This window comes from Diadema setosum, chromosome 10, assembly GCF_964275005.1.
Source record: "Diadema setosum chromosome 10, eeDiaSeto1, whole genome shotgun sequence".
Taxonomy (NCBI): Eukaryota; Metazoa; Echinodermata; class Echinoidea; order Diadematoida; family Diadematidae; genus Diadema; species Diadema setosum.
In genome coordinates this window covers 1909271-1921596 of record NC_092694.1, presented here as the reverse complement: position 1 = coordinate 1921596, position 12326 = coordinate 1909271, and the positions used below count along the sequence as shown (strand labels likewise).

The 12326-nt window shown below is 38.3% G+C and overlaps 1 protein-coding gene across 3 annotated transcripts in view; it reads left to right on the top strand.

The window, feature by feature from the left end:
* Positions 1–12326, top strand: part of LOC140233630 (peroxidasin homolog) — a 103123-nt gene that overhangs the window by 73536 nt on the left and 17261 nt on the right. For 2 of the 3 annotated variants that reach the window (XM_072313728.1, XM_072313729.1), the window contains 3 exons: positions 460–629; positions 2822–2939; positions 11712–11887. In XM_072313728.1, the coding sequence (XP_072169829.1) occupies positions 460–629; positions 2822–2939; positions 11712–11887 (464 nt within the window). The remainder of the gene's footprint in view (positions 1–459; positions 630–2821; positions 2940–11711; positions 11888–12326) is intronic. The other variant, XM_072313731.1, reaches the window with a different exon arrangement.

The following is a 12326-nucleotide window of genomic DNA, read 5'->3' as shown; positions in this document are numbered from 1 at the left end:
TGGCTGTGAGTGACTAGAGTGACAAAGCTCTGTATTTTACATAAGCAATAGAACACTTGGTAAATGGATTTTTTTAAGTGTAGTGACATCTGTCGTAGAACTTTTGATTATGACAACCTGAGTCTTGAAACCTGAGTATGCTTGAGTTTTTTTCCTTTTAAATGAGTTTGAATATCATCATGCAGCTTTTAAGTAAAGTTTGACAATTTCTAACATTGAACTATCTCATTGTTAAACAGTATCTCCAAGAAATGATGTGTTTTTTCATGTCATCCATGGCAAATCAAACTTAGTTCTCAAGTAATCAGATGTCAATGTCAGCGATCCTCACTCACAAGGATAACTCCTGCTTAACTGAATGACGTTAACTTCCTCACAGAGTTATGCTTAGTTGCACCAAAAATGCCTTCAGTTGAAATGCATTGATTTCCTGTATTGTTGTTTTCTTTCTTTCCATAGGCGCCTGGATTCAAACCAACTTATATGCAACTGTAAATTGCTCTCCCTCACTCAGATGTTGTCTGATGCTAGTCGTGACAGAAACACGCAAGCTGCCGCTACCTGTCACTTCCCCGTCGCACTTCGTGGACGTAACCTCGTTGACCTCACCCCACAGGAACTGAACTGTCGTAAGTTTAGGACCATTATTCCTGCCATGTTTTCCTGAGAACTGTTGGTGAGCGGCATAAAGGAGATCAGTCAGTTGAGAAAGCATAGTTTCATTGAAATGAGATCAAATAATAGCAGCACATGGTGACATCAGAATGTGATTTTATGATTAGATCATCCAGTGAGAACCTTAAAGGAGACCTCCAGATGATTTTCAAACTTTTACATTTGAACAACTATAAATCAGTTACACTGAGTACAAAGTTTCAGAATTTACAAAGATTGGGATGAAGAATAAGAATGTTTTCAAAATTTATGACAAATTGCAATGAACAAGGATGATGACATAGCAGCCTTAACCATAGGAATGTATGAGTTGAGGCTCAAGGAAGCAGAACAAAAGAAGGCATGCATACATTCTACACAGGTGAACTTGTTTATAGGCAAGAGGGATTGTATTGAAATTACACTGCTACATTTCTGAAATATGTGAGGCTCTGATGTCACCAAAACTGTTCAGTGTAATACGTTTAAGATTTTTCAGAGTATTGGCTTCTCTGCTCAAAGACCACAATAAATTCTGCAAATGTATACATGGAGCTGTCGATTTATGTACTACATGATGTGAAGTTATGAAAATCGTCTGGAATGCTCCTTTAACATAGTTGCTTAGTCTACACTATCAAGCTAGGAATACTCTATCCACACTACAGTACAATATATTTTAGCACTAAGGGAGTTGAATTCTTTCAATGAAGCATGTTGTCATCTTTGTTATCTTCATCTAAGTTGCCAAATGGTCATTTAACAATGTCCATGGGATGTTGTATTAGGTAACCTGCTGTTAAATTCTCATTTGTATTTAGTTTAAAGTTTCCAGTAAGATGTTTCCTTCCTCACCTACCACTGCATTTTCCTTCCTTTGATCATATATTTGAGAGTACTTGTCAAATTTGTAGTTACAAGCAAAATTTGGCTTCCATCGGTGCTTCCTAATTTATGACATTAACCCTTGATGTGCCCAAGCACTGAGCTCTCCAAGCTGTTTCAGCACCATGTAGCAATCCATCAAGCCCAATCTGATGTTGTAGCAATGTTCCTCAATCCAAAAAGGAGACCATGGTGATGCAATAGGGATTAGGGGGGATTAGGTAATCTCTATTCATTGACAATTAGTTTCCAGACATGTGTGCCAACTGGCGAAGAAAGCACTCCATTGTGTGTGCCAATTCAGCCAACAAAGCGCAGTAAGGGTTGAATAATTGAGCATTGTGGAATTTGTACTTATTAGTGGCATTCTTACAAATAGTCCTTGTCCCACTGACTTTAATAGTATTTTTGTAATGATTTTCAGAGGAAAGAGGGTGAGGGTTGAGAGACGTAATGACCGTCTGGTTGTTATACATCATTGAGAGACAGTTGTAAGTACACAAAGCGAGAGACTGAATTTTGACTCTATCTGTCATGCCTGGTGTGTTTGTTATCAAACAAAGATTAGTGGAAAGCAAATGAATCAGACAGGAAAAGGATGTGTGCTGATATCAGTGAATTTCAATTATTGAATTACCTTTTACAATATCTGCTACTCTAGCCAAGGTGAGAGACGGTTCAGTGTAATGATGTCACTCTAAGTCACCTGCACTATTTGTGTCATTTAAAATAGAACAATATTACCTGGTTTCAAACAAGAGATCATGAGTACCTAAATATTTGATATGGTTTTGTTGATTGTCTGTCAAAAGATATTTTCTTACCATATTAGGTGGTTGTATTTAAGGGTAACGTGTTGAAGAAATCAGATGGGAATAGATTGTTTTATGTAATCAGTTTGGTTCACTAATCAACAATTTTACCTGGAAGTGAAAGACCAAAGGAGAAATGAGAGTACTTGATATTGTACATCGAGTACAGTAGGATCTTGAATATCCGGCCTTGTCGGGACCAGTTGGCATCCAGATAATTTATTTCGCTGGATAAGAGGACTGTGCTCATATACAGCTTTTTCTAACATTATGCCAAGGGTATACACATGTTAATACCAATTAACTAATACTATGATTATCTGTTCACCATAGCATGATTTATTTACATTCATGGTAGACTAGTTTCTTGTATTCCCTTTCTCAATTTAGTGAAGATTTACAATGTGAGATTGGGAGATTCTGAGTATTGTCCATCCACTCAATTGTTGTTCTCTTTCTTTTCCCTCCAGAGGGCCCACATTTTGTGGTGGAGCCAGAGGATGTGGATGCCACGGAGGGAAACAATGTGTACCTGAGCTGCAGGGCCAGGGGTGATCCAGAACCAGAGATCATTTGGATACACAACAGGTGAGTTCAGACTAGCACCCCTCGCTGGAGATCGTCTGCACAGTTTGATCTGTGTTACTACTATAAACATTTCTCCTATAGAGGGCAGACTTTTACATGGCACACAAATTGACAAAGAGGAAGCTAAGTATTTCCTGCATTTCAAATTGCCTTTGTGTTCCCTTTCTAGCTTACTAGTCTATCCCTTTAACCAAACGAGGCTATGACTGAAGCTCAGGTAGGGTTTGTGCATCACTTAGATATATCACCTACAAGATTTCCATACCAAAACTTGTATGAATTGACCTGAAAGTTGAAACTTTTCAAATCCATTAGGAACACAGTTTATGCATCACTTAGATATCACCTGCAAGATTTCCATACCAAAACTTGTATGAATTGACCTGAAAACTGAGACTTTAAGTTCATCAGGAACACAGCAAAGAGACAAGAGGATATTGAATAGAGTTTTGCCTCTTGGTGCACACTTTAGGCATGTACACAGAACATTCATGTGAGATTGTACTGACAACATTGAGTATTTCACAGTGTGTAAGACTTTGGTCAATCTTGCAATTCACTGAACTAATGCAGAAATTAAACATGTGAATATATACTCCTATGCTCAAAATTGTATGCAAGTGATGTTCACTGAAATTTCCCCAGAGCCCAGAATTAATCCAGGTTCTCCACTTTACAGTGTTGCAATTTTATACTCTTACTGTAGATTTATGGTCTGTGCTATAATGGTAACATAGGCGATGTGAATATAGGGGTGGGGAGGGTACGGCAACACATGGCAGACAAATACAAGTTGATCTAAGGCAGGATTCAGAGAGCTCTCAGAGCATAAACTGAACTTTTTAAAAGCTGTGTATAAAGCAGTCACTGATATCACATATTGGAACCATAGAGCTTGTGTTCATAGAGTGTTCATTGAACCCTCTGTATGACCCCAGTCAGGGGACATCCATGGTATTTAGTCTATGAGGTGTCTGCTAGGATGGTAGTCTGGATTGAGGCTTCTGTAGAGAGAAGACTGTCTGCGGAGGCTGCCCACTCCATTCCCAGAATAGCAAACAAGGGAGTGATGACATCTATGGGAAGCAGGCAATTTAGACGAGTGCTGAGATGTGAGAACTCAGAGGAAGAGTGCCAAGAAGTCATGGCAGGCGGAGAGGGTCTTAGATCAGACACTGGGGTGTACAGGAGAGGGTCTTAGATCAGACACTGGGGTTTACAGGAGAGGGTCTTAGATCAGACACTGGGGTGTACAGGAGAGGGTCTTAGATCAGACACTGGGGTGTACAGGAGAGGGTCTTAGATCAGACACTGGGGTTTACAGGAGAGGGTCTTAGATCAGACACTGGGGTGTACAGGAGAGGGTCTTAGATCAGACACTGGGGTGTACAGGAGAGGGTCTTAGATCAGACACTGGGGTGTACAGCCATCATGGCAGGCGGAGAGGGTCTTAGATCAGACACAGGGATGTACAACTACCTTGAAGTCATGGCTGGCAGTGTCTTAGGGTCAGAGACTGGGACATACCAAGAAGTTACAGCTAGCAGAAAGAGAGATTCTTAGACAGTGGGGTGTTACTAGAAGTCATGGCTTTAAAGAGTCTAAGGGTCAGAGATGGGACATACCAAGAAGTTACAGCTAGCAGAAAGAGAGGTTCTTAGACAGTGGGGTGTTACTAGAAGTCATGGCTTTAAAGAGTCTAAGGGTCAGAGATGGGATGTACCTAGAAGTCATAGTTAGCAGAGGTAGTGTTAGATCAGTGACCAGGACGTAACAAGTCATAGCTTGCAGAGAGGGAGCCTCAGATCAAAGACTGGGGACATACCAGTAGTGGAGTTTGGCGACTCTGTGTCAGATTTCATTCCTTGTGTGTCAGGGGAAGTGACAGAAACTGTAGCTCAAGTTATTAACTTCTGCCAACAATTGAATATAGTGAATCTAAAATGACAGGTGATATACTGTGTGTGATGTGATGAGACACAACTTACATTCAGTCTCTCTCCAATAGCTCACTCTGTAAGATACTTTCACTTACTGTGAAGATCAGAATTTAAAGGGGCTGTACAGTACTGTTTGAGGTGGGGATTCATGTTTTTTACATTCCAAAGTGAGATAATGAGAAACCTCTTATGAAATGTGAAAGAGCATGTAATTTTAAGAAGGATTCAACGTTTATTTGATGAAAATTGGTTTTCAAATGGCTGAGATATCCAAAAAAGTGATAATAATAAAAGACTACAGGCCCCAACTTTATTAGGATCTCTGTCTTTCACCTTGTTTTTGGATATCTCGGCCACTTCAAAACCGATTTTTGTCAAATAAACTTTTGATACCCCTTAGAATTGCATGCTCTTTGACATCTCATAGAGTGGTTTCTGAATACCTCACAAAAAGTTAAAAGCTGAATCCTCACCTCAACCAGAACTGTACACACCCTTTAAAGCTGCATGGTAATCATCTCATGTGTGTAAGCTTTCTCTGGAATTTGTGTATCTTTTATCTTAAAACTGCTTCATTATTATCAGCTTACAGTCTGTGATACTAAAGACAAGAGAGAAGATATTAAGTTAATGACTCATTTGGATGGACTACCATTTAACTGCAGAACCTCAACTTAATTTACATTTCCATTCATTTACAAACAGGAAGACACAAATAATAAACAGGTACAGGTACAGGTACAGGTACAGGTACAGGTACAGGTACAGGTACAGGTACAGGTACAGGAAATGCTCCTAGTATACCAGACAACCATCTCATGGTAGTTTCTTCCTCAAAAAAGTTGTCACAACTAGATTTCTTATTTGTGCATATGAATTATCCTAAGATATTGTCACTTGTAGCCAGTGACGGCATTATCATTACCTATGGTAATTGATTATCATGGTCCAAGTGAGGGCCAGTGTCTTAACTGAGTACATGTGAAACAAAAATACAAACGCACTTGTTTTATACAGTGTGTACTGCAGTACTGTGCTGTCAGCAGCTCTGAAACATACAGTGATTATCAGAACCTGCAAGGACAGGTGAAAGTTATCAGTAATATTATGGAGAGAAGAAGATATTCAAGTCAATGAAGTCATTGAGCTAAGGAAATGCTGTTAAGGTTGCTAGGTTTTTGCAGGTCAGGGGATGTTTCAGCCAGAAAGTCACTTATACCTCATAAAATCATGGTGAAAGAATTTACCAAGTTGACTAGTCGTAGAGTGTCATATTTATCAGGAGTTGTCATCATCATAAAAACCAGTCTCAGTAAGTCACCTTGTGAGGTTTATTGGTATCACAGAGAGAATACATTTAGTGTGACTTTTATCAATAAAAACATTGATTATTAATTCATCAACCTCAAAAGAATGTCTATTGATCTCAATGTCAGAAACTATTTGTGAATACAATACGAGATCAGACATTGACAAAAGTAACTTGCTCTAAGCCACAAGCTAAAATCACCATACACAGCATGTTTGTCCACACATAATTCATTAATTGTATTCAAATGTTTATTGTTGATGAATGTTATAGATAGAATTTTTGGCACTGTTCCATTGTTAAAAGAATACCAAAACCTTCCCCTATAAAATTCAATGTTAGTATATTAACCTATTGAGGACGAGCCTCGAGTATACTCGGGTAGGTGTCTATGGGAAATGTGTGTTGTAGCGAAATCAGACCGTCCTCAATGGGTTAAAGGACAACATGATAAGAGAGGGAAGGAGATGAAAATCTGCTGTGTGATCATAATTTGCACATTGTGACATGTTTTAATGACTAGTAAAATTTTATGATGTCAGTGCTATGAAAAGGCAATGGCCTACACATACTTGACAGTGACATGACAGTGAACTGAGTTACATCAGTTTAGAATAATGAACTGTCCATATCAAGGCCTCTTTCAAAGTTTTTCTTTTTTTTCAGTTGTTCATTCTCTATGTGTGTGTATGTGTGTGTTTATGTGTCTTCTAATTTGTATTGATTCATCTTGTCATTTTAATTGATGCCAATAGAAAGTAGAAAATGAACACAAATCAGAGCATATGTAATTAATTATCTTTTTGTGTCATTCAGACATTTTTTATGACATCTGAAAAAAAAATCTGTTAGAATAAGTTGGAAGATTTGAATATTGGTAAGCAAACAGGTTCTTGCCCTGTGACTAAACAAACGAGTAGACTGTTGAGGTATTTATGCCTTATCATGGATGTGGTGTGTCATAAAACTAGGCAGTGAAGTTTACCACTAGGTCAAGTTCAAACCAACACTGTGGCTTAAATGGAAATAAGATGGCAGTGTTGAGAATTACATTCATATGCATGTGTTGTAATCTGTGATTGGAGCTTAAACTGAGAGTGTGATCAGAAACAAAAACCCAAAGAGCAATGTGGATTGAGTGAAAGCAGCAACAATTAGCAGAACACATCAGTGAAAGTTTGAGGAAAATCGGACAATCGATGCAGAAGTCATGAATTTTAACAATTTTGGTGTTGAAACCCCTGGATAAGGAGACTACTCGAGTTTATGACATCATGTGTGGACAACAATATAAAGAAAATATAAAGAAAATTCAACATGCTTTCACTTTTCTAGCGTAATGAAAGAGCACTTGACTACTGGTAATTGCTTTCAGAAAGCAGGGGGAATAGTTACTACCCTTAACATGCAATATGTCAGTATCAAGTGGATGGAATGTGTAATTTTTATGAAAAATATTTTTTTTTTCTGGTATGTATGTGGAATTCTCTTTATAATTTTCTCTATACTCTTGGCCACACATGATGTCATGAACTCTAGAAGTCTCCTCTTCCAATCATTAATACACCATGACTTTAAAATTTTATAACTTTTGCATCAATTGTCCAATTTTCCTCATACTTTCACTGATATGTTCTACTGATGTTGCTGCTTTCACTCAATCCACATTTCTCTTTGGGTTTTGGTTTCCTTTAAGTCTGCTTGTCTTAAACTTCTTCCTCCTCCCACTGGCTCTTTACTCCCTCACCTCTCATGCTATATCACCTTCAAGAGACCAAAATAACCGTGGCATATGTCTCTAGGAGATAGAACATATCAGACAAACTCTAAGATGAGAGTAGAGCCTACTCAATATCTTGAGTTGTGGATCCCTGGAGATGCTGCAAATTTATTGCAAAACCTGAGCATAGGATTGTATTAGTCAAAAAGGATAAGTCAATTTTGAAGTGGAATGAAGCAGAAGTTCTGTTTTAGATGACAAAGAGATTACTGCAAATATGGCAAGACTGCTGCAAAAATCCCACAAAAGATTACTGATGATGAATACATATTTCAGTCTTTGTAGATATGTTGTGTCTACAACAACATTCATGACAAAGGAAAAGTTATGTCAGATATATGCTACAACAATCACATGATTGATTAAGTTATGTGTCTGCACCACAATCACTTTACCAAGTAAATTGATTCCATCAGCTGGCATCCAATAGAAGTCATGCAACTAAATTCAGCTCAGAATCGGATTTCATCCCAGTCCCTCAGGGATTTACAACACAATGGTCATCAGTGGTCAGCGACTGACAATGGAACAATGACCAGTGGTGGTCAAAGATGAATGTCCATGAAGAAAATTTGATGAACATTGTAGCAGATATAATTTGGATAATTATTCATATTGCACATAATCATATGTACATTTATTTCATAGGATGAGTAATTAACTTATATTTTGTAATTAATGCAGATCATTGGGAAAGTATTCCTAGTTTGCTCAATACACAAAGACAGTGATCAGACAGAACCACACATGGTATCAATAAGAATGATGATACTAGAGGCACAATCACTACCGCCACAGTTTACCGTGTCCAAAACTTTTTCCCCTGTGAGACAGAAAGTTGAACTTCAGTCATCTGAAATGTATTGACAATTCAAGTTCAATTTAGCAATATGGAGGCTGTTGATAATTGTATGACTGAAGTAAATGATTGTATTATGTTCAAAATAGGGCTCAAATAGTTATTTAAAAAAAAACATTCACCACAATGGAAGTGTACCAATGAATGTTATCAATTCATAATTAAAAGCTACTGCACTGAACAATAGGAATGTGGTTTCTGTGATGTGATGCATACAAGCTGATAACACTAAGATCAACACTTCAAAATATGTGCAAACTATCTTCCCTTCCTCATTATTTCACACTAATGCGTCACCTGCCACACTCTCTGGACACTAATGTTGGACCTACCAGCTCTGTGGATCTTTTCCTAACTTGTAACAAATCTCAATAAAAATTTTAGTTTTGTTCCTACCTCAATTTCATATGTGCACTGCATGGCAAATGCTCTCTACACTGGTGTATTCAGAACCCCCCAAACCATGTAACCTCCAAACTTTGTGGTTACCAACCCACAGTGGACCTGCCAACTCTTCCTGAATGTGAGGAGTCTCCCTCAATTTTTTTTTTTTTTTTTTTTATTATTTTATCCATCCTGATGAAATGGAAGAAAAAAAGTACCCTGATTTTGGCATTATCATTGCTCTCCAGTAAAGATGCATTACATCACCCCTATATCCCCTTGGAACCACCATCAATTTAAAAGTGCATGTTGGCCGAGCAGGCCTGCCTTTACTAGTGGTACATGTACTTCTGAAGACAGGACCTGGGTTTAGACAATACATATATATAATTGGTCATGTTTTTCTTGATACCCTTGGGTCATAACAAAGCTGGACATGACATGCCTTTCCAACCACAACCCATGACTTTGCAAGATATGGGAAGAGAGCAGGATAGTCACAAGTTACTAACGATATTTCCCATGGCCCAGACAGTGGGTAGACATGATTAATTTGGAGGAGAGAGAGAAATTCAGAGATAGACAGACAGACAGACAGACAGACAGAAAAGAGGAGTGGAGAGAAAAAATGGAGTGACTGACCTATGTAGGAGTCACAGAAGTCATAGAAAGTTCTTCTTCTTCTACCCAGATATACAGGCAGTGTACACATACCCTGTTAATAGTCCTCTTAAAATCCATCTGAACTCAACTGTCATTAGCTGTTTCTCTTGTTTTGACTGTGGTTATCACTATACTTGATATCGCAACACAGCCTATTAATTTCTTGTTAGAGCGAAATCTGATAAGAAAAGAGAAATTGCAAATACATTCCATAAGAGATGGATAAGAAATGTTTGCTGTTATGAAGGCAAAGAGTGTATTTGGAAAAAAGTATTGAATACCTGTAGACAAGAAAAACCTCTTGACCCCCCCCCCCCCCAAAAAAAAAAAAAAGAAAAAAAAAAAGAAAAAAAAAAGAAAAAAAAAAGAAACTTAATTGGGAATGATATTTGAGATGCATGGAAAACTATACAAAGATATAAGATCTCCCTGATTGCTCATTGGTACCCTGCTGGTTTTGATGTGTAAATGTTTGCCTTGCATTACTCTCATTCTGACAACAAATCATTATAATTCTTGCTCTATTTTGATGTGTGTCATCTTCCTGGTGACTTGGTGATCTGCAGCCGTGGTGTGTAGATATGACATAACCACTGGCCTCAGAATCTCATCCTGATGTCTCTCAGCTGTCATGTTGCCATCAGTCATGACTCGCTGAGTCTGGACTCCAGCTGAGATGCTTTCCGCTGCCATGACATTTCCTCCTCCAAGCGATATCAGTCAGCATAACATTCTCTACATCCTTGGGGGAGTTTACTTCAACCCCATCACCACTTTTTAGTGGGCAGAACAAAGACTGCTTGACTGTTACGTGATCCAGATCTATCTGATATGTTGCTAACACCATCTGAAGGAAGTTCCTCATTGGAGACAGTCACATCTTGTGTCATGATCAGCTGGTCTTACAGGCACAGACCAGGGATGTGGCTCCCTTACAAACTAAGGCCATGTGGAGTTATTTCCGTTGTCTGAGCAGATACCCAACCATGTTTTCATCAGTCATTTAAAGTTTGCGGGAACTTTTATTTTGAGCTCACAGAAGACAGTGTGTGAATCTTCAATGCTGACAGATTGAAGAAATTTTGTTTCTCTAAAATGCTCCGATGCTTTAGAACATTGGCTCCTCTGATTGCCTGTGGCATCACCCTGTTTCCTAGGACGAGACTTTGAGGACTCTAACTCCACATGACTTTCTTATCAACCCCTTTATCAACCTAGCCAAATGTTTGGATCTCATCAGCATATCATTGTCATGATACTGCGTGGCATTCATACCCATTCTCGGTGAATGGTCAGTTTGCAGGAATGTACACAGTAACAATATTGAGGGACCGTGAGGTAGAAACTCTTACACTCAATCTATCCTCTCTCATGCACTAAGGAGGGACATAGGGCAATTGCAGAGCACTTTGCAAGTTGCCACACGTGACCTAACCTCTGTTATTGAAGAAATTAGACTTTGATGCTCTTAGTAATAAATACACATGACTGTTCAATTTAAGCCATACACAGTGACAAAAGTGAAGCAATAAAATTTTTGATGAAACTTGTTTTTATGGCATGTCATTCACACTATTTAGTGTAAAATGTCACATGTTGGATTTGAAAGTGAAGCTAAGATTTTAAATCTCATGAAATATGCATATCTTGTAATATGATTCATGAACATGGAGCAGAGCAAATGATTTTGTGCTGTACAAACAATAATATCTCTTCAATGACTTTTCCCTTGAGCTGCTTCTATTACTTTAATGTATTTACCATCATTGTAATACCATAGTACTAATGGTCAGAAAAGTAAACTGATCTTTGTTCTTCTTCCTTCTCGTGTTGGCAGTAAGGAAATTCTACCAAATCGTGGGATTGACAATAAATACAACATTCTTGAGGATGGCACACTGATGATCCAGAATGCGAGTGGAGATGATGAGGGCCAGTATGAATGCATGGCTAGGAACGCACTGGGAGAGGCAAAGACTAGTCCGGTCACCCTCCGGTACTTTGGAGCTCCAAGTAAGTACTCATTGGAACATACACATTATCTTGGACTAGACAGTTTTCAAACAATGACTGGAAAGGTAGTGCTTTGAATCATGGGAAATATTTGTCATAGATTTCATATTTGCACACCAAGTTGTTGACCTATTGTCAATCATTATCTTCCGTCACAAAGCAACCAAAGTAAGAACTCATTCAAATCATGTGAAGCGGGCATTGATGGGGCAATCAGGAAAAATGTGGTTGTGAAGAATCACAACTTTTTCGTTATCAGACAGGATAAAAAAAAAAAGACATATCTTCTTGGCAGCTTTTCCAGGCAAACAAGCTATATTCTAAAGTATTTGATGCAGTGAAGTGCTACTCAGTGATGTATCTAATTATCACAAATGAAATTGAAGTCATCGTAATGAATTTAAGCAGTAATTCATTTTGGCCCATCTATTTTGTCTGT